General features: G+C 34.6%; 3 protein-coding genes across 7 annotated transcripts in view; 1 reads left to right on the top strand and 2 right to left on the bottom strand.

Moving 5' to 3' along the window:
* Positions 1-16964, top strand: part of LOC125680275 (islet cell autoantigen 1-like) — a 31638-nt gene extending 14674 nt beyond the window's left edge. For all 3 annotated transcript variants that reach the window (XM_048919727.2, XM_048919725.2, XM_048919726.2), the window contains 5 exons: positions 907-998; positions 3738-3893; positions 11280-11540; positions 12753-12844; positions 14341-16964. In XM_048919727.2, coding sequence (XP_048775684.2) covers positions 907-998; positions 3738-3893; positions 11280-11540; positions 12753-12844; positions 14341-14451 — 712 coding nt within the window. In that variant the 3' untranslated portion in view covers positions 14452-16964. The remainder of the gene's footprint in view (positions 1-906; positions 999-3737; positions 3894-11279; positions 11541-12752; positions 12845-14340) is intronic.
* Positions 4384-8579, bottom strand: LOC125680274 (E3 ubiquitin-protein ligase TRIM71-like). Of its 2 annotated transcripts, none has more exons than XM_048919724.2 (2): positions 8342-8579; positions 4384-6739 (listed from the first exon to the last, which is right to left on the bottom strand). In XM_048919724.2, exon 2 carries the CDS (start codon positions 6730-6732, stop codon positions 4684-4686), a length of 2049 nt encoding a protein of 682 aa, XP_048775681.2. In that variant the 5' UTR covers positions 6733-6739; positions 8342-8579; the 3' UTR covers positions 4384-4683. The 2 variants fall into 2 exon arrangements, with proteins under 2 accessions (XP_048775681.2, XP_048775680.2); XM_048919723.2 differs by having other exon boundaries at positions 8218-8520.
* A 122-nt stretch (positions 16965-17086) lies between the features above and the next one.
* Positions 17087-22452, bottom strand: LOC125680276 (phosphatidylethanolamine-binding protein 4-like). 2 transcript variants are annotated; one of them, XM_048919728.2, is made up of 6 exons: positions 22375-22452; positions 20187-20294; positions 19026-19239; positions 17968-18066; positions 17707-17755; positions 17087-17462 (listed from the first exon to the last, which is right to left on the bottom strand). In XM_048919728.2, exons 1-6 carry the CDS (start codon positions 22395-22397, stop codon positions 17263-17265), a joined length of 693 nt encoding a protein of 230 aa, XP_048775685.2. In that variant the 5' UTR covers positions 22398-22452; the 3' UTR covers positions 17087-17262. The 2 variants fall into 2 exon arrangements, with proteins under 2 accessions (XP_048775685.2, XP_048775686.2); XM_048919729.2 differs by having other exon boundaries at positions 19026-19236.
* Positions 22453-22607: the final 155 nt, after the last annotated feature.

Below are 22607 nucleotides of genomic sequence, written 5' to 3'. Positions count from 1 at the left end.
AATCTTTGTGTATTACTTTTAGTGGGAATCTCAGTGTGAAATTCTGTGTGTATCTGTTTTAGCAGATCTCTTAATGCTAAATTTTGTGTGTACATATTTTAACAGATCTGATAATGCTAAATTCTGTGTATGCCTATTTTAGCAGAACTATTAATGCTAAATTCTGTGTGTGCCTATTTTAGCAGAACTATTAATGTTAAATTCTGTGTGTACCTATTTTAGCAGAACTATTAATGCTAAATTCTGTGTGTACCTATTTTAGCAGATCTCTTAATACTAAATTCTGTGTGTACCTATTTAAGCATCAGGATGGCTCATTTGACTTAATTATGAAATCATAGTGAATTAGGCCAGTCGTTGCTGCATTATAGTTTGGAATATGTTGATATTTGTATCAAGTGGACAAAAATAAAATACGCTACACACAGAGTGAGGAACAGCTAACGGAAAGATGAGGGAGATCTCTCTCTTTGTAGAATTGTAGTCTTTGTTTTCTTCCTACACAGTAGGATTGTAGTCTTTGTTTTCTTCCTACACAGTAAGATTGTAATCTTTGTTTTCTTCCTACACAGTAAGATTGTAATCTTTGTTTTCTTCCTACACAGTAGGATTGTAATCTTTGTTTTCTTCCTACACAGAAGACAGATGCCCTGTAGATGCACTTCTATACTCATACTAAATGTAAACTTCTTTTTATGATCAACATTGCTATAGTACAAGCATTGTAGGAATAAGTATCCGTATAACTGTATGATTGAGTCTGTAATGGCTTGTGTTTCATCAGAATCATTAGCATACCATAGTTCAATGTATTATATGTACATTAGATACATTTATTGTTATATTTCTATCTGTAGTTTAACAGAACTGGCCATGAATGTAGATAATGACTGCCATCTTTTTCAGGTTGATAGCATTTGATGAGGATGAAGGGGAAACAGAAAATGCTGATATTAAAAATGACAGTCTACAAAACCTGTATGATATGAGTACAGAAAGTAAGTAATCGATTAAAGAACAAGCTAGGCAGTATGTGGTAATATAGAAAGCAAGCTAGGCAGTATGTGGTAATATAGAAAGCAAGCTAAGCAGTATGTGGTAATATAGAAAGCAAGCAGGGCAGTGTGTGGTAATATAGAAAGCAAGCTAAGCAGTATGTGGTAATATAGAAAGCAAGCTAAGCAGTATGTGGTAATATAGAAAGCAAGCAGGGCAGTGTGTGGTAATATAGAAAGCAAGCTAAGCAGTATGTGGTAATATAGAAAGCAAGCTAGGCAGTATGTGGTAATATAGAAAGCAAGCTAAGCAGTATGTGGTAATATAGAAAGCAAGCTAAGCAGTATGTGGTAATATAGAAAGCAAGCTAGGCAGTATGTGATAATATAGAAAGCAAGCTAAGCAGTATGTGGTAATATAGAAAGCAAGCTAAGCAGTATGTGGTAATATAGAAAGCAAGCAAGGCAGTGTGTGGTAATATAGAAAGCAAGCTAGGAAGTTTGGTAATAATTCACACTTGTCTTATCCTTATATTTGCAACAGAATTTTTTTTTAGCATTCCAAATACCATATTAATGAATTGTGTGCAAAATATACATGTATAGCAATGTTGTTTTCCACCATGAATCAAACACAGCCTACCAGATACTGAATGTAGTTTATTTATAAATCATGTGTACACTATCTTGAAATATTAAAGACTGGAATATTGACAAATTTGCACTGTACGGTATTTATTTTAGATATATACGAAGGCTGTTCGATATGTAATGTGTATTGTACCACAGCACGATAACGCTTTGCACGATTTCATGGATGATGATACTCTTGAATAGCTCTATTCAATTCCTTTCCAATGGTATAAACATGAGCCTTCAGCTCCACATAGTTTTAAACTTACAATATAGTCATTTCAATTGAGCCAGTCGTTGACCAGTTGTAAAAATGGTTGGGAAACGGGTTGAAAGTATTGAAGAAATTAGAGCTTAAATAAAAGTTTGCACAAAACTCTGTCATTCGGTAATGCAGATTTTTACTGAATTGGGGGAAATTTATGGGTCTGATAAGGTATCTTATGAGATAGTTCGTAGGTGGAGAAAGAAATATCTGTCTGGCACAGAGTCCGTCAAAGATGCAGCAAAATCTGGCTGACCTGTGACTGTAACAGGCAAGGCAAATGTCTCAAAAGTCAGGGAAATAATTGAAAGTGATGGCAGATACACAATTCGTGATATTGCCAAAGCTGTTGGCATATTGCTATCGCCGGTGCATTTAATTTTCAAGCGTATTTTGAAAGTATGAAAGATTTCTACCAGATGGATACCGCATATATTGACAGATGACCAAAAACGGGTACGAGTACAAACCGCTAAGCAATTGCTCAAAATATTTCCCAAAGTCAATCAAAGACAATTTGCAAACATTGTTTCTACTGGTGACGAAACTTGGGTTCACTGTTTTGAACCAGTAAGAAAAATTGGGAACAAAATATGGCTAACTAAACACAGTAGAAGGCTTGCAATTGTCAAAAGAACCATAAGCACAAAGAAGGTTCTTTATTGCATATTCTTCTCATGTGATGGTATAGCTGTACAAATTCCGGTGCCGAAGGGCAAAAGCGTTACAGGTCGGTATTACCGAGATGTTAAATAAAAAAAAGCTCAAGAAACATTATCATTAACGATGCCATGTGTCAGGATTTAGGCATGTTTGTCTACTTCATGATAATGCTCCATCACATACATGTAATGTTTATTTCACTATTTGAGTCGAATGCTTTTGAGATATCGTACAATACACATTACATATCGAATAGCCCTTGTATTTTTAGATGCATGATTAAATGGTGTTCAACAGATGGGTAAATTTGTTTTTTGATAAATAGTAAATACACGTAAATCGTAAACAATAAAATTCTTTAAAAGGACCAATTTGAATAAAAAGTGCTTCATCATATATCATCTCTAGGATTCCCTCTCTTAAAGTCAATTAAAACAATGTCTATCATATTCGTGAAATTATCAGGGCACCACCAGGTGTCCTATAGTAATCACTCTCTCTGTTCATCCAATTGTCCATCTATGGCACGTGATAACTTAAGTTTCCTTGAGAAAATTTTCATAACATTTATACATAATACTCGAATTAGGCAGAGGAAGACCCCTTTCGATTTTCAGATTTATGGACTCTGTCCTTTCGAAGTTATGGCTTGCAATTTTTTGATATTGATAAGACTATAGCATAAATACCTTGAGATTACTTTTTAAAAAATCATAGAATTTAAATGTAGTGCTAAGATTAGCAAGAGGAAGAACCCTTATGATTTTCTGATTTATTGATTTTGTCATTACAGAGTTATGGGACTTGGATTTTTTAAATATTTATTAGAAAACAGTACTTTCTATAGCACATGATATTTTTGAGTCCAGAAAAAATGGGTGGATGTATTTTAGTTTTACTAATTACTCATAGTCTTTATATATTCTTGCATATATAACATGATCTATCATATCTAAGTTGTCTGTTTAAAGACGGGTGTACAATGCATAGTAAATTCAGGCTAACTAGGAATTGTTTTAGGGACATTTTATGATAGTTTCTGTTAAAATTGGTAATTCATTAAGAAATTAAAATCAATTGAAGGTAGCTCAGAAAGGAATGAAAGGTAGTCATAAAATTAATTTTCGTTACAATTTACATGGTGATTTAACATGAACATTCATAATTTGTCGTTTTCACAGGTCAGAACAATTCCACTGACCTTGGAAACAATGTCCAGGACACTGCTCCATTTATAGAGATGGAGGATGACTCGACAGGTGTGAAAGAGGAAGATTTCGATTTCTCTGGAGCCTTCATGTCGAGTGAGAAGCCAGCCGGACCTAAATCAGAAAAAGGTAGGGACATTTTGTTCTGTCATACGGGAAAGGAGGGTTTCTGGGCGATTCATGGTCTTATTAATGTAGTCAGAACTCCACAGAGCAATCATAAGGTTTATCTTTTTTGTTCCCAGGAGGTACAATATATAGGTCAAAGGAAATATTTTATAAAATGCCAAGGTTTGACTTTTCTTAAGTTAATGAGTCAGTGTGTTAGGAACCAAGCAAGAAACTTTCCATTACTGGAATAAACTGTAGGTTGTCCAGATACCCAACAAAAATATGCTGCAGTGAATGGGCACTGACTGCATGTGGCCATTGCTTGTAAATTGGATATTATTGGAATCAAGAGGTGACTTAGATTTAATATCAGGTCACTGAAGAGAAGGTTCACATAGAAGTGACCTAGATTTAATATCAGGTCACTGAAGAGAAGGTTCGCATAGAAGTGAGGGGTGCAATGAGCCTTGCAATGCCTTTTGAAATCTCATGCAAAGAAAACTTTTAATACAGTTTGATGTAAATTTATTTAAGAGGCTACAAAGTGTACATTAAGGATTGCCAAAACCAGTGCCGTTGTGAGGGAAACTTCTAGATGGAGAGAATCCTTATTCTATACAGTGCCAATCTGTGAATGATTCATTCGCAAAATCACACAATTGAATTTTCTAATGTTACATCATGTAAATCAATACAATATATTTTGTTGCTTGATTTCAAAGAATCAAATGGTATACTGTGTGATTTGATATACTAGGTATTGGTAATTCTTGTAGTTCCTAAGTTTCATGATGCTATACACGGAAGTCTATAAATACTTGTACAGTCTAATTTTTCCTAATGCCTCTGACACCATGAAAAATCCCTTTTTTGAAATGTTAACAGCCATTGGGTGCCATATACTGTTGCTTTTGGTGAGTAGAAACTTGTTCAGCTTTCCATCAGGGTTCAGAAGATGAATGCGATGGTTCTGATTATCGGCAACAAAGATATATCCGTATTCGTCCACACAGATTCCAAATGGTTGCAGAATCTGCTGCTCTTTGATTCCGTAGGTGCCATATTCTGCGATATATCGCCCCTCCATGTTGAACACTTTAATGTTCGGAGCAGCCGTGTCAGTGACTAGAATGTTATCCTCGTGAGTTGTGGAGATGTAGTAGGGGTCGACTAGGACTTTGTTTCCTTTCTGGTCCTCAGCTTCTATCGTCTTAATCAGGTTGCCAGATCTAGGGTCATGAACTGTAATTCTTTGCTGACGACAGTCTACGACTAGAATCTCTCCCTTGCTGTTGGTCGTTATTCCGCGGGGATGTTTAAAGAAGCCAGATATAGTGAGAACGTGGTTTCCGTCTTGTGTGAAAACCTTTATGTTTTCTTGTTCATAGTCTGTCACTGCTACAGTATCGTTCTCTAGCACTGTGACATCAAAAGGAATTCCGATTTTGTTGTCGTTTTCTCCTGTAAATTCCTTCAGTAATTTTCCCACTGAGTCAAAGATTTTGATTTTTTTGTTGTCCCTGTCCACAATGACTATATTGTCCTTCTTGGTGACACTCATTCCTGTAGGCCAGATGTCCCGGTTCTCATCAGTCCCCTCTGAATCAAAGGCTAGCAGGAATTCAGCAGTGTTTTTGACATTGGGTAGCATTGAGGTGATTTTGAGCTCATCCCCTGCTAACTGGGTGGATTCGCTTTTGCCAATGGGTACCATGTCATTTGAAAGCTTGCCGAACAAGGTCTGCAGATTCTGCTCAGTGCTGGCTCCAGGGAGAAATCCAATCCTGAGTTTGGATGTAAGACCATCTAGTTGCATTTTAATGAGTTGAGTCAGTCTGGTTGTGATTTCTCGGTGCATTGCCAGAACTTCTTCTGGTTTCCCATGAGCCATCAGCTGGTTTAGGAAGTAAGCATTGTTATGCAGGGAGCCCGAGGCGACCTGTAGATTCTTCAGCTTGTCTTTGGCTTGATCCATCTCAGTTTCACACGTCTCTTTGATCTCTTGCTGGAGCTTGTTCTTGCACTCGTCAATCATGCTATGCAAGCTGTCGGCCTGTGTCTGTGTGTCCGTCAGAAGCTGTTGTTTCGTCTGGTCCAAATTCTCTGCGTACTTCTCTAAAAACTCGCAGTAATTCTGTATGGACGGAAGACGGGTCTTAATGCTGGAGATTAGGCCTTTTATTTGTTTTGAATACTTTGGCAAAGCGTTATCAAGATCCACAACATTGTGGCCTCCGTGTTCAGGAGTTTGACACTTGGGACAGAGAAGTGCCTCACAGTCAGTACAGAAAGAAGTCAGAGAATTGTTTTCATGTTCCTCACACTTTAATGATTGATGTTCTCGGATGTCTTGATCATAGAGTCCATTTCTGATCTGCTCATACGGCACAACTTGGTGGTTCCTGGTGATCTTTGTCTTATGGTGAGCCTCTTGACAATCACCACACATGTCGTCATGACAATTCAGACATAAAGAAACAGCATCGACAGTTTTACCAGCAAATGTACAGTAATCACATTTTCTGTCTTTATCGTGTTTATACTTGTAAAGCTGACACAAGTCCTGTAAGAATGCATTGCTTTGAAAGGTTCCGCCTCCACCTTCAGGTAGTGAGATTGACGATACACACACTGGGCAGGAAAAGCGTTCAATGACGTTTCCATTAGGAAGGTTTTCTGATGACTTCTGATCGTCTGCTATAGAACTGGTTTGGCGAGGAAGCTTCTGGATGCACTCTTCACACAGACTGTGGAGACAGGGCAGCAGACGAGGACTCTGGTAGTCATGGCAACAGCTGGAACACTTCAGGAAGTTGGACTCAACCAGTTCAGCCAGAGTTTCCTCTGTTTCCTCCATCTTTTCACTATGAATATAATGTACAATATGTAAATTCCTGTACTTACACAGTAAAATGTATTAGAAAATTTCAGTTGGTCTATGAGGATCCTTTTCACTGTGTTTTGATAAATTGTTGCTTTAAAACGAGTTGGATGTTTGTAGACTGAGAATATTTAAATAAGTGCAACCGTTTCAGTTAAGTAGTACGGATTATAAAGAATTAGTCTCTGTTATACGAATATGAGAAGGGTTCACTATAATAAAGTTGATACTTTTATGTCTTTGATTTCAACTATCAGGAGGAATGTTTCTCATGTCTGTGTGTGCCTCTAGAGTATATATAGTAAATGTATTTAACATGTATAACATTTGGTGGAAATTAAGTTTTTGCTTGATTAGCGTGGATTTCATTTAGCGCCTACTGCAACTGCAATTGGCATTTACCATACATGTAAGCATTTAGTAATGAACCAGATTTAGTGGATGACCTGCTGTGAAAGGTGTTCAAACGAATACACCGCCAAGTGTAATGTGTGTGCAGTATGTATGTCAGGTTTGGTTGTGACAGTAAATGACATCTAAAAAATTTGTCTATGGTATGCATCAATTTCCTGTCGGGGTTTGAGGTATGCTGTGAAATCAAAACCATAACGAAATGTCGAGAGTGAGATCTTTCAACACCAGACTGAGCACATCTAGTTCGATCTACCTGGCAAACTTGTTATCTGTAAGTTCAACGGAATTCATTTAAATCTTTTTTTTTCGGATTAATTTTTGAACATACATTGTAGATTGTTTTTGTGTTTAAAAACTGAAAATTAGCCATAAATCCTCCGCAGTAAACATTATTGAATCAGCTGGATCACAAATTAGGCATGTGAGACGGTACTGTCATTGATTATTTCATTCGTCCGGGTGTCAACGATGAATCTGTCATTTTTCCTGCTCCAAGTTTACATCAATATTCTGTAATACCCGAACAAGGAAAGCAATTACAGACTTTGTGTTTTATAGAATGTTTGTGTTATCAGGCTAAAGGGCTGATCAACTTCTGCCAATATTTCTGTGGTGATTAAACATGATCTGTAAATGTTGGTATATTTGCTTGGAGTGCTCTTTTAGGATTGATTTTGGTTTAAAATAACATGGTTAGGATCTGTGCTAACAAATCTATATTGCCAGCTTTACATATTTCATTACCAGTAAATAAAGTCTGTGACAGTTTACTTTGAGATTTTTTGAGAACATGATGAGCAAACAAATTGTTAGATTTAATCAAATATTACTACATGTCGTATCTTTAGGCAACCAGAAAACATTCGTAGCTGTCAGTTTATATATTCAATTAATACTGTGTATATTTCTCCTATTTGAACTGTTCTCAATGTAAATTTATTGCAAAAAAAATTCAAACATGAAAAATAGACATGGTAAAAGGAGAATTAAAATCTTTTTGTAAATGATACAAAATGTTTTTATGAACTTGGATACTAAACTACTTACAAGATGAAATATCCCAGTTAATCCTTCCTGGTTTGTTCGTTTGATAATTTCCTGTCTGAGATAGTCAACCCTACCCCCAGGTTCTCACCCCCACAGGTTTCATACTGTTTCTGTGACAACTCACCTCAACAAGAACCGTTCTCCGTGAACTCTGCGATCACAGGCAGCGATCACCGTCTATAATCCATAAACACCTATAGTCAGCTCCCATTTAAATCTGCCAAAATTGAATTTACTTTTCTATTTTCTTACTAGCATTTAAATTACTCCTTCTGATTTTGTTGGAATTCAGACATAAGATGGAACGTGTCGATGTTTAAAGGGGAGAGATGGTTTTTCTGGGCACCGATTGGGTCATGATCAGATCAAATTGATGTCTCTAAGTGACATTTAAGTCAATGCTAGAAAAGGGTTATTGATCCATGTACTGACAATGTAATGTTATCTAACATGGGTTATCAAATGTATTAGATGGAATTTCTTATCAACCGAAAGCTGGAAATTTCGTTATAACATTAAAAACAAGAGATATTGATTTAGTTCAGTTCATGACATAATGAATTGTATTGTTTATGCTTTTATCGCATAATCAAGATCTTATAACGAAGATCAAAAATGAAGAAAATCGTTTACTATTCTTCTTTTTGAATCATATATAGTTTTTCTGAAAGTTTGGTTATGAAAAGGTTTTAGTCTAGACATTTTGGTGATCCAAGTTCCATGTATATTTGAATGACAACCATTTAGAATAAAGCCTTTTTGAGAAAAGCATGTCTGTAATGCTTAGTATTGCAATTCTCTACAGTATGAGCATGAATTAAAAATCAGGTTTGAGGTGCTAGGATTTAAAGTTTCTGTATATTTTGATTTTCTGTGGTGTTGCACTTCAGTGTATATGGTTTAAAATTTAACCTTGCATGTGGAGATAAATCCATTACTAAGGATAAAACATTTAAGCCTCCGCTGTTTCTGTACTCCAGATCTATTCGGAAATAATTTGATCCTATGTAGGTATAACTATTGTTGTGTGGGATTTAAGTGTGCCAAAACGCTTGGTATATTTAATCTTTTGAAAACATACTGGTAATGCAGAAAGCAAATATTACATTGAAAGGAAAGAAAATCAACAGCAGAAAACCCAATTTCAATTAGGATGTCAATTGAAAATACTAAAAAGAAAATACTCAAAAGAGAATTAAATTTTGTTGGGAATATAAAAGAGCTTTAGAGTTTTAAAGATTTCCTGATTACAATGAATTGGCCACCAGACCTATTTTGCAAAGATACATGAAAAAAAAAAAAGTAACAAGAACATTTTCCACTTTCTCTCATAATAATGTTGTTGAGAAATATTTTCTTTAAATTCCAGCATTCCAGAACAAAGAAAGTTAGAAACTGAATGGCTTTTTAAAAAATATTACCGACAAATTTAAATGGCTTATAACAAATTGATACTAATTTTCAGTACCCATAGATTTACAGCCTGTTGAACTGTGAAGTGTGGTAATTGGCTTGTCGATAGGGCCCCACTTGTTGCTTTCTGAACACACACAGAACCAGGTGATGTTGACAGAGGAACTTGTGTTTTATCAGAACCTCTTGACTCGGTCTGATTTTCACTGGATAATCCCCTTGTAGATGATAAAGTGAGGTATACCGGGGCTATCAAATCAATAGTTCCTCACCAAATGAAAGTTCATGCAGGTTTTAGAATGGTAACTGACAAATTGATATTCTGTTCACTATTGAAATATTTACAAAGCAATATCCCGCTGATAACCATTTCACTCTGATTAAATTTGTCAGATTACAAAGAAGAGATTTTGATATGTGTTGGGTAATTTTAACAGTAGTCTATAAGCCCATGCAATAGAAGTATGCATACAATGGGATTTTACTTCATTTATTTCTTTAATTTGATGAAGCTTGTTGAGATCTGCATTTCAAATGTGTAGAAAATTCATCATCTCTGAGTGACACAGTAAATATGGTTACAGCAAACACACTTATAATGAAATCACACTTACAGTGAATGATGGTTACAGCAAACACACTTATAATGAAATCATACTTACAGTGAACGATGGTTACAGCAAACACACTTATAATGAAATCACACTTACAGTGAACGATGGTTACAGCAAACACAGCAAACACACTTATAATGAAATCACACTTACAATGAACGATGGTTACAGCAAACACACTTATAATGAAATCACACTTACAGTGAACGATGGTTACAGCAAACACACTTATAATGAAATCATACTTACAGTGAACGATGGTTACAGCAAACACACTTATAATGAAATCACACTTACAGTGAATGATGGTTACAGCAAACACACTTATAATGAAATCATACTTACAGTGAACGATGGTTACAGCAAACACACTTATAATGAAATCACACTTACAGTGAACGATGGTTACAGCAAACACACTTATAATGAAATCACACTCACATTAAAACATGGTTACAGTGAACACACTTATAATGAATTCATGCTTACAGTGAAACATGGTTACAGCAAACACACTTATAATGAAATCACACTTACAGTGAATGATGGTTACAGCAAACACACTTATAATGAAATCACACTTACAGTGAACGATGGTTACAGCAAACACACTTATAAAGAAATCACACTTACAGTGAACGATGGTTACAGCAAACACACTTATAATGAAATCACACTTACAGTGAACGATGGTTACAGCAAACACACTGATAATGAATTCCTGCTTACAGTGAAACACTGTTACGATGAACACACTTATAATGAATTCACACTTACAGTAAAACATGGTTACAGTGAACATGCTTATAATGAATTCATGCTTACAGTGAAACATGGTTACAATGAACACACATATAATGAATTCACACTTTCAGTAAAACAGTTACAGCAAACATGCTTGTAATGAATTCACGCTTACAGTGAAACAGTTACTAACTTATACATGTACACACAGAATTTCATGTTTTACTGTAGTACGTTCCTATTGTATGCACACAGAATTTCATGTTTTAGATCCATGGCTTGTTATTTCAGTGATCTCTGACCTTTTGGCTGATGATCTGCCCCTGGGTCAGGATGATACAGACAGAGATGACCTGACCATTCTGAATGAGATTCTGAATGCCCCCTCCACGGGTGGAGATGACTTCTCTAAGGAGTGGCAAGCTGTCTTTGGGACCATGCCCCTGTCAGCGGGTGCCACCTACACCCCAGGGGAGACGGACCAGGCGGAGTTCATGCCCTCCAATCTGCTGGATCTCAACAAACAGATGTCAGGCATGAGTTTATCTCAGAGTGAGTATATGTTTATCTCAGAGTGAGTATATGTTTATCTCAGAGTGAGTATACGTTTATCTCAGAATGAGTACATGATTATCTCAGAGAGAGTATATGTTTATCTCAGTATTAGTATACAGAGTGTGATTATCTCAGTGTCAGTATATGGAGTAAGTTTATTGCATAGTGAGTATTCAGAGTGAGTTTGTCTCGGAGTAAATTTGCAGTGTGAGCTTAACTCAGAGTGAGTATAAAGTTTGAGCTTATCTCAAATTGAGTATGTAGTGTAAGCTTATCTGAATAGTATGTTAGCTGATACATGCACCAGATTATGTAGACAATCAGATTATGTAGACAATCTGAAATTATTTTCACTGAGAGTAAAGAGAATTTGTCCTTTAAAATGCATGTATACTCTTAGGTTAATTTAAAATATTATGAATTAGTTTTCTACAACTAAGTAAATACAGCACTATGCAATACAGCACCGTGCAAGTCGCTGACTCAGAATTTTTATGCCTCTGTAATCAGGGGCATATAGATTTTGGTTTGTCTGTCTGTTTGCCCATCTGCAAAAACTTCAACCGTAGCCATAACTTTTGAATAGATGGTTATAGGGCTTTCATATCCTTTTCACAAGACCATTCTTTTTGTACCAAACATTTTGACCTTGTGACCTTCACCTTGGAGTTTAACCTACTTTTAAAAAACTTTAACCTTGACTGTAACTTTTGAATGGTTAGTGAAAGGGCTTTCATATTTCAAATGTGTATTCCGTTTGATATGACCTTTATTTGGGTATCATAATTGCTGCCATACAGGGGCGTCAGTGTTTCACAAACACATCTTGTTTTATAATTTGTTCACCATTGCCAAAATAACAAAGGATTACACTTTGAATTCAAACAATAACAATGAATTGATTGATAAGTAATTACAACCAGCTCGTTGGACATATCTAAGAAATATTCATTTCAATGTACAGTGTATAAATCATACTAATAAACTTCTGTTTTCTGATAATTTATAATTTTAATAATCCTCAGTATGTAAATTATTAAAATCTGTAATGGTAGAGATTTTCACAAGTGTTGTTAACTAAGAACTGTAACTCCTGCACAATTGTCTGCATTTATTGACAGCTGTTTTTAGGCAGATCATTCAGTATAATTATGTATTGATTATATTGACATAATTATGTATTAGTTATATTGACAATGTCTTACAAAGGTACCCCAACTACTGGAGCGCAGGCCTCAAGTAAAGCCCCTGTAGTCAACAAGTCACATCAACAGCCCTCCAAATCAAAATCCAGCAAACAGGTAGAGTATTATTACAATATACAACAGTCATCCAATCAAAATGCAGTAAACAATTACAATATGCAATAGTCATCCAATCAAAATCCAGTAAACAATAACAAATACAACAGTCATCCAATCAAAATTCAGTAAACAAGTACAATATACAACAGTCATCCAATCAAAATCCAGTAAACAATTACAATATGCAATAGTCATCCAATCAAAATCCAGTAAACAATAACAAATACAACAGTCATCCAATCAAAACCCAGTAAACAATTACAATATGCAATAATAGTCATCCAATCAAAATCCAGTAAACAATAACAAATACAACAGTCATTCAATCAAAATCCAGTAAACAAGTACTGTGATAAATATACAACAGTCATCAAAATCAAAATCCAGTAATCGGATATACTCTTATTTAATACCACGGTGGTAATTGATACTTCGATTTTTTATATCAAAGGGACATGGATATGATTTTGTTCCAAAAAATTATTTAGATATTTAATTGATGATAATATTTGATTCGTGTAAAACAGCAACAAACCTAGATGTCATAAACATATGCAAAGATATATTTGAGATATCTAACTTTTCAAAACAAGGCACAAGTCCTGTTCATGTATATATGTCATATGACTCAGCTATCAACATGATGCCAAAGTTGTTAGCTTTGGAGGAAAAAACTTTTACAACAAAAATATTTAGTTCTTACTGACAACTCATTTTTTTTGGTTCCTCTAAAAGTAACATTTACCACAGCTTTTGGCCTTGGTCTTAGTGAACATTACTTTCTTAAAGCTGATAAATAGAAGTGTTAATTCCATCAAAAGTCAGTATTTGTATATTATTACATGACTGAATAATTCAAAGCTTTCTGATTGGCTAAGATACAATTGACTAGAAAAACTAGAGCATTATATTCACTTGCACATGCCTTCAAAGTGAATATAACATTTTTTTTCCAACATTGGACTAAAAATAAATGTTGAATTCCAGATTGAATCATGCTATTGGTCATTATTTTTGGATTGTGGAATGAAAATGTGCGTCTCTAATCACGGTTGACGAGGTTTTGCACTTTAGCTGTAGACAAAGATGGCTGACCAATTATAGTTTCATAAGCTTTACTAATCAAATAGTAATATGCATTTTCCACTTTTTATATAATTCATATAATAAATAATAATTATTGTTATTTTTGGATCAATGCGATGCTTAAGCTACATAGAAGTACAATATTCACCTCTCCCTCAGTACTCAGTGGATATTGTACTCAGGTCACTAAAGCATTATATTGACCTCCAAAAAAGTCAAAGTCAATAATTGTATAATATATACTCACATAGTGACCAGACATCATCAAAATCAAAATCATTTTTGTTATACTCCTTACATTGGTATTTACTGCATGCAAAACATTCAAAGAGAGACAACTGCTGTGTATTTCTTTTTCTTCTTTGGACTACTTGACACATGATACATTTAAGTTTGGTTTTTTTTAGGGAAAGAAGGACATGTCAGCCTGGTTCAATTTGTTTGCCGACCTGGATCCTCTCTCAAACCCGGACGCAGTCGGTAAGACGTCAGAGGACGTCACGGATGCACAGTTCTGACCCGTTTTAGTTTGGACATCTGTATCGACTTCAGTGTCAGAACTATCGTCTATACAACACCATTCTGGTCATTTCATCTCTACTAAATGTAGCGTGCATTTCTTAAGCTTGTTCCAACTTCAGTCATCCTCTAAAATCTTCATTTCAGTTGCAAAATATGTGAATCTCTTCTTTGTAATCAATTATCATTCCAAGGTTCAGTAGCAATGCATAATATCTAAAGCACTGTTTGTATATTCATTAATTGTATTGTAGGAAATCTGCATGTATACTTGTCATTTTTCAAAATGTGATAGAAATTAAGGACGGTTTGAACGAAACTTTTGATGAAGAAAGAAATGGGGTTTGTTATCCGAATTGTCAATGGTCGGTTGTGCTCTTTTGTTGATTTGTCGATCATACAGAAATCCAGTCTTCTGTTATATGAATTATTTACATTGTGTATGCATTAATCGTAATGATTGATGTTATATGTGTAGTTGAATCTCCTCATCAGATTATACAGCATCTGTGTTTTTCTGATCATTTGCTTTTACAGTATACAGTAGATTTTATATTGGTGAAAATTGCATATCTAATTCCATAGTGCTCTACAGTCCAGGAGTGTGTGTTGTAGTAGGTGTGAAATGAGGACTTGTGATTTCAATACACAAATAGGTAACTCATCTGCAGCATTAGAACCATTGTCAGAAACCCACGGTCTGAGGTAAACGTAGTGTGACCGACCATGGGTTTCCGACGATGCATTAGAACCCGCTATGGAAATAATTTACTTCACCAGGGAATACTACATTCATACATGGTTCATATATTTATAAGACATATATTCTGAAATTTGTTGTTGTTTGAGGCTATTAAGGGATAGTTAAGATAGACATTATTTGGGGGCATATTATTTTTGATTTGTCTTTCACTCTGCAACTTTAATTTTGGTCATAACTTTTCAACTATATACATTGTTTAAAACTTGCTGTAAAATTAGCAAGACATGCAGGGCTGATTGCTTGTAAAATTGTAAGTCCTGCAAAAGACCTGCTAGCCCTGAGAACATAACTGCCATTTTTGAAATTACTTTTATTACGATCTATCGTCTAATTAAACCTATTATGTGACTAGGACTTAGTTCCCATTTCACTCCAGATCATATGTAATTTGATAAAGCACCTTGGCTTGTTACAACTTTGTTACTGGTATGATAAATAGATATAACACATCTAAATTTATTTAACGGAAATTTTAACACGTCCGGTCAGGTGTCTCTACAAAAAAATTTATGCGTGTTGGGCGGATGGGTTTTTTTGTACACTGTTATAGCAGATAAAGACTTCAGATTTGATGAACTAAAAGATTAAAGTGACAGATAAAGGTCAAGGTCATATTTGTGCAATTAAATATAGGGGCATGATGTTTCACAACTAGATCTTTTCATTTTAATAGAACATGTTTTGTAGACATTCATTGTGAAAAAAGTGTCATACATCACATTTTCATGACACAAAAACAATTGCTACTGCAACAACATTGGGGCAATATTTTACGTATTGTTCCCCAATATTAGAATATCTACACATGATATGTTATTGATGTTTTTCTGTTTATTGATACTTGTTGCATTATTAAGAATGAAAAGGTTTGATTGATATGTATGTGGTGTTAGGATATATTTCTGTGTATATTTCCTGTTGTTGTCAGAGTTGCGTTTAGTAGTGCAATATACAAATTAATACTGTGTTATTTGTGGCATTTATACCGTTTTTTTCTTAGTTTCAAGGTCGTATGAAAGGGCACTTGATTAGAGATACATTCCCGCATTATTTAGAATTTCAAACTATCATATTCTGTGTTGTTCAGATATGAACAAATTTGGTACATTACAAACTTATATGAAAGATATAAAGATGATTCTAAAATTCTACTGTACTTTTATTTATTGACCTCGAGTTTTGATGGACATGATATATTTTAAAATTATGGTCAAAGTTGAAATATTTTCTTGATTAATTTATTGGAACTATTGAACAATGGAAACAAGAAAAACTATTCTAAAACAAGCTTTCACATTTTAAACATAGTTTTCTTTCCATCTACATGGGAAACATTATGTTTTGCAGAAGAGAGACACAAAATTAATCCAATAAAACTTAGAACGTTAGGAAGAAGTGTATCTTTGTTTTATAAGTTCATAGACAAACAAGTGCTTGTTTACAGTTTAAAAATATCATATAAATACATGTACCAAGTTTACTAAGAATTCCAGTTGTGATTATTCCACGTGCATTCAGTCACGTTCTATTGTTTAATGCTTATTTCCTCTTTAGATCTCAATTGCATATATTAAAAAGCTTTATTTACAAAGATATTATATGTATAAATGAAATCCAACATGTAGGTTGTGGGGATTTTTTCTCTTCCTTTTTTTCTGATTGTGATATTAGTATTTTTCGTTAGTTTTTGCTATAATTGTTATTAAGGATGTCCTACATGTAATGGAAATAAATTCTGTATCATTCCTACTGATGTTTTCTTTTTTCTACTGCTGGGTTAGTACATTTGACTCACTGCTTTAGACTGTAATTATTTTGAATGTACATGTTTTCAGATTTTTATTCCCTATACAGAGGAATTAAATCTAAAATGATAGTTTTAGATATAGATTTATTGAAAACTTATATATCTTCCATACACAGTGGCAAAATACACCATGACAAATTTTGCTAAAAGTACTCCAATTTAATTGAAATCAAGTACATATGCTCTAGATTTGGACAATTGTAAGTACTGGTCATTTTCAGAATGACCATTTTTAGTTGACTAGTAACTTGTGGTGTATTGGAAGGATGCCACAATCTTGCCATTGGCAGAGACGAACTCGTCCAACTTGAATTGACCCCTGGACTGAGGGTTAACGAGGGAGGTGTCGGAAGTTCCATTCTGTTCCAATAGGTAGAATAAATATCTATGGGGGTTGGGGGTCCCCGGCTTTGCTTTGGGTGGAGTTGGAGGGTTGTATTCTGAAACAATAAGCAATGGTAGATTTGCATGATAATTTATTTAATGAATCAGTTCTTTGTATAAATTCATGTATGATAAAACGCGTTTATAGCAAAGTGCTGGGGAGGAACAAATTCATAATGTGTTCTAAAATTACAGGGAGGGAAATCACTTTGCTGTAAGCATGAATTGGTTATAAGTGTGTTCGGTATAGCCGTGTTTTACTGTATAGTAATCACATTGTGATTGAGTAGTGGAACTTACGTTTGATCTCGTCACCACCTAATACATTTCCGCTGATCAAATTATCACCCTGTTTAATGAACAAAATCATAAATAACAGCAGTAAAGAAAGTATGAAATTCGTTATTATCCATAGCTATTAAACCCCCTTTTTGTGTAGCCGATCAAAGGATTGCATTCTAAAACTTAGCTTTAAGGTACAAGTTTTAATTCAATTTACTTCAGTGTTTTAAAATGAATAAATTTGAAATAATCTTATATACATTTGGTGTGTACACGTACCTTGATATTCGTGACCAGCCAGTGCAGCCAATATTTCTGGGTCGGGCTGTCCCGGAATGGCGCATCAGGATCTACCATCACCAAGGTGTATAGAGTGCCCTGAAAATAGGGAAAAGCAGGAGTCATTTAAAAACACTATGTTTTGTGAGCAAGTGAAGATAACACTGACCAATCTCATAAACCGTATAAAAATACAATATCAATATAAGAGAAGGCCAAACACGGATCCCTGGATACACTGGGATCAGGTACCTAGGAGGAATAAGCATCCCATGTTGACCGGCCACATCCCCCGTGAGCCCTACATCTTGATCAGGTAAACGGAGTAATCCGTAGTTAAACTGATGTGCAAAGAACAGCCTAACAATTTGTATAAAAGTTCAAACGCGTCAGACAGCATTTTCTTTAATATGTCCATTAATCCTTTCGTGCTCCTCTACACCAAACATGGAAGTTTTTCAAATCTTCTCAGTTTCATTATATTATATGTACATGAACTGACCTGAAACGCATGATATCCAAACTGTTTACTTTTTTCATTGACTAAGTTTATGTCCTTCGTCCAAGCCCAACCCTCTTAGATTTGATATACAAAACTTTCTGCAAAGTATTTTTTTTTTACTGTTTGAAATGTGGGTTAGCTCGCAAATCAAAAATCCTGTACTCAAACGCAGGAACCGGTATTTTATTATTACAGACAAAGTAACAGGTTCCTGTAACTAAACACAGTCACCGGTAATTTATTATTACAGAAAAAATTATCGGTTCCTGTAAACTAAAGATAGAAACGGTAATTTATTATTATAGGGAAAAAAAACTACCGGCATTTGTAACTAAAGATAGAAACGGTAATTTATTACTACAGAAAAAAGATACCGACTCTTGTAACTTAACAGTGCACACTTGTAGTGATATTAAGCCACCGAGATATCACATCATCGGATCGTATAAAGCACATCTGTGTATTGCTGAAGGTGATCAATACACAATTTAAGGGAAAAAATGATTCTGTGTTCAATGAATATTGTGTTTTAGACATAGGACAGACATATACTTACAGGTTGGACCTGTTCAAAGTGTACAGCGGGTGCCTCCTTGGCCTCCACCTTGTCAATGGTAGCACCACACTGGCTGTACACGGCACCACCCCCGGGGCTGGTCAGCGTGAGGGTGGCGCCAGAACGACAGTTGTCCTGGAGGAGCTGGCAGACCATGAATCCCTCCCAAAAGAAAAGGACGACGACGACAAAGAAGATAGAATTTCTCATGCTGCTGGTGTGAACGAGAGACGACACATTATTAATTCATAATCCGGCCCAGGTGGTCTTGAAAAAGTATCGTCACACTACATATATTGATCAAGTGACAACAACGCACGTTATTCGTGGATCGTGAACGAGAGAGGGAACAGTTTTAAAAAGTCTGTTAGAGAGAGAGAGAGAGAGAGAGAGAGAGAGAGATTAAAGACAATTTTTAACAATTTGACCCATCAGGTGAAAAGTCTGTCCTTACAGTTGCGTCCCCATAAACATGTTTGGAGATTATGGTGGGGACGAGTGGTGTGGGGACATGTTCCTATTGATATCAATATTTTCTCTCAAAAATTTTTTTACTATTCGAAAGAAAGTAATTGATAAGCTTTCACAGGTGTCCTTAACAATTGTTTGCCTGCACAATAACATATAATAATAAGTGTGTTAATTATCTCCTAAACTTATGCGAGGACGTCCATAGTTACCCATCTTCAGTAGCCAAGGACTGATTTACGATCCGCTCGCTTCTTTTTGTAGAGAAGCGGAGCGGATCGTAAACCCTTGGCTAGCGAAGATGTCAGTTACCAGGCTTCCGCCCCGACAGTTACGTCCCCATAAACATGATCTACGGAAAGTAATAGGTTTACATACAAGAGGTTAGGTTGGAGGGGACATAACCCAACTGATACTCTCTCTCAAGAACATTTTTTGCAGAATTCGAAAGAGAGTATATATTAATAAACTTAAATAGGTGTCCTTATATAACTACCTAGATACAACATGTGTAACTTTACAATAACGTACAGGTATATATACATTGTAAGGACTTCCTCGCTCAATAGGTTTCGTCAGAGAGAGAGAGAGAGAGAGAGAGAGAGAGAGAGAGAGAGAGAGAGAGGGGGGGGGAGAGGGAGAGAGAGAGAGAGAGAGAGAGAGAGAGAGAGAGAGAGAGACTATATTACATACGTTTGGTATTGGTTGCTGAGGAAGATGTGTACATCTGTCTTTTGTTGTGTTTTGTTCTTTTTCTGTGCGAGGTTAACGTTCCTTTTATCCCCCTGCTCGGGTCTGAGGCTGTTTAATATTGTAATACAACTATTACATTTATCTACACAACTATAACATTTATATATACAACTATTATATCTATTTATACAAGTACTGTATTTATTTATACTACTATTACATTTATTTACACAACTATTACATTTATCTATACAACTATTATATTTATCTACACAACTATAACATTTATATATACAACTATTATATTTATTTATACAAGTATTGTATTTATTTACACAACTATTACATTTATTTACACAAATATTACATTTATTTACACAACTATTACATTTATTTACACAACTATTATATTTATCTATACAACTATTATATTTATTTACACAACTATTACATTTATCTATACAACTATTATATTTATTTACACAACTATTATATTTATTTATACAACTTTTACATTTATTCAAATATCTATTTCATCTGTTTAAATAACTATTACATCTATTATGACATTTATTTATGCAACTATTATATTTATTTATACAACTATTATATTTACAGTTATTACATTGAATTATACTATTATTACATTTATTTATACAACCAACTATTTCATTTATTTAAATAACTATTACATCTATTATGACATTTAATTATGCAACTATCATATTTATCGATACAGTTATTACATCTATTTACACAACTATTTTATTTATCTACACAACAACTATGTTTATCTATACAACTATTACATTTATCTATACAACTATTATATTTATCTATATAACTATTACATTTATCTATACAACTATTATATTTATCCATACAACTATTATATTTATCTATACAACTATTATATTTATCTATACAACTATTACATTTATCTATACAACTATTACATTTATTTATACAACTATTATATTTATCTATACAACCATTACATTTATGTACACAACTATTACATTAATCTATACAACTATTACATTTATTTACACAACTATTATATTTATTTATACAACTTTTACATTTGTCTATACAACTATTCAAACGATTTAGACTTCAATGCTACATCTTCACTTTATCATGTAAAACAAAGTGTCCTACACGTTCTTTGGGAACGGGTGTATCGGAATTCGTCCATTTCATTCGTCACGTTTATATCATTTATTGCAGAAAAGGGGTCTGCCCATCATCATCTGCTTCCCCGGCAGATCTTTGCCCTGAATACTCCACAGCTGACAGTGACAATACACAGTTTAACAGCTGACAGTGACAATACGCAGTTTAACAGCTGACAGTGACAGTTTAACAACTGACAGTGACAATACACAGTTTAACAGCTGTTATTTACAATACACAGTTTAACAGCTGACAGTGACAATACACAGTTTAACAGCTGACAGTGACAATACACAGTTTAACAGCTGACAGTGACAGTTTAACAGCTGACAGTGACAGTTTAACAGCTGTTATTTACAATACACAGTTTAACAGCTGACAGTGACAATACGCAGTTTAACAGCTGACGGTGACAGTTTAACAGTTGACAGTGACAATACACAGTTTAACAGCTGACAGTGACAGTTTAACAGCTGACAGTGACAATACACAGTTTAACAGCTGACAGTGACAATACGCAGTTTAACAGCTGACGGTGACAGTTTAACAGTTGACAGTGACAATACACAGTTTAACAGCTAACAGTGACAATATACAGTTTAACAGCTGACAGTGACAATACACAGTTTAACAGCTGACAGTGACAGTTTAACAGCTGACAGTGACAATACACAGTTTAACAGCTGACAGTGACAATACACAGTGTAGCAGCTGTCAATGAGAGTACGCTGATGGCAGTAATACACATAAATAGATATCTCAATATGATAAATATAGAAAACCCAGAACGTATTTTCTGTAGAACGTACTGTACGCACTTTAGCTAGAGAACAGGACATGGTGTTTCATTTCCCCCCCCCGAAATGAATTTGATTACAGGTATAAATTGTGCATATAGCGAAGTACCGGTGTACTATGAATATTGTGAACTTTTGCTTTGATCATTTAATAGAGTATGCTGCAAGCAGAATACAACCTCTGATATATCAATATACAATATTTCCATTCTTACCTTTTTCTCCCCTCTATTTTCATTAGAGTTTCAAAGTATTATGTACTTTATATCCTGAATATTGCCTGAAGCGGTTTTACTAATTATGCAAATTCATTAGCCTATAAATAAACTATTTTCAAAATATGAATCACAAGAATGCCTTTTCGATGTTAAGCAAAAATCTTTTCACGATTATGGAAACATCCAAATTTACTTGCATCAATTAAAAAATGCCTCTACTTCTTATTTTT

This window comes from Ostrea edulis, chromosome 2 (assembly GCF_947568905.1).
Source record: "Ostrea edulis chromosome 2, xbOstEdul1.1, whole genome shotgun sequence".
NCBI lineage: Eukaryota > Metazoa > Mollusca > Bivalvia > Ostreida > Ostreidae > Ostrea > Ostrea edulis.
The sequence above is the reverse complement of the archived record's forward strand: the minus strand, read 5'-3'. Positions and strand labels throughout refer to the sequence as shown.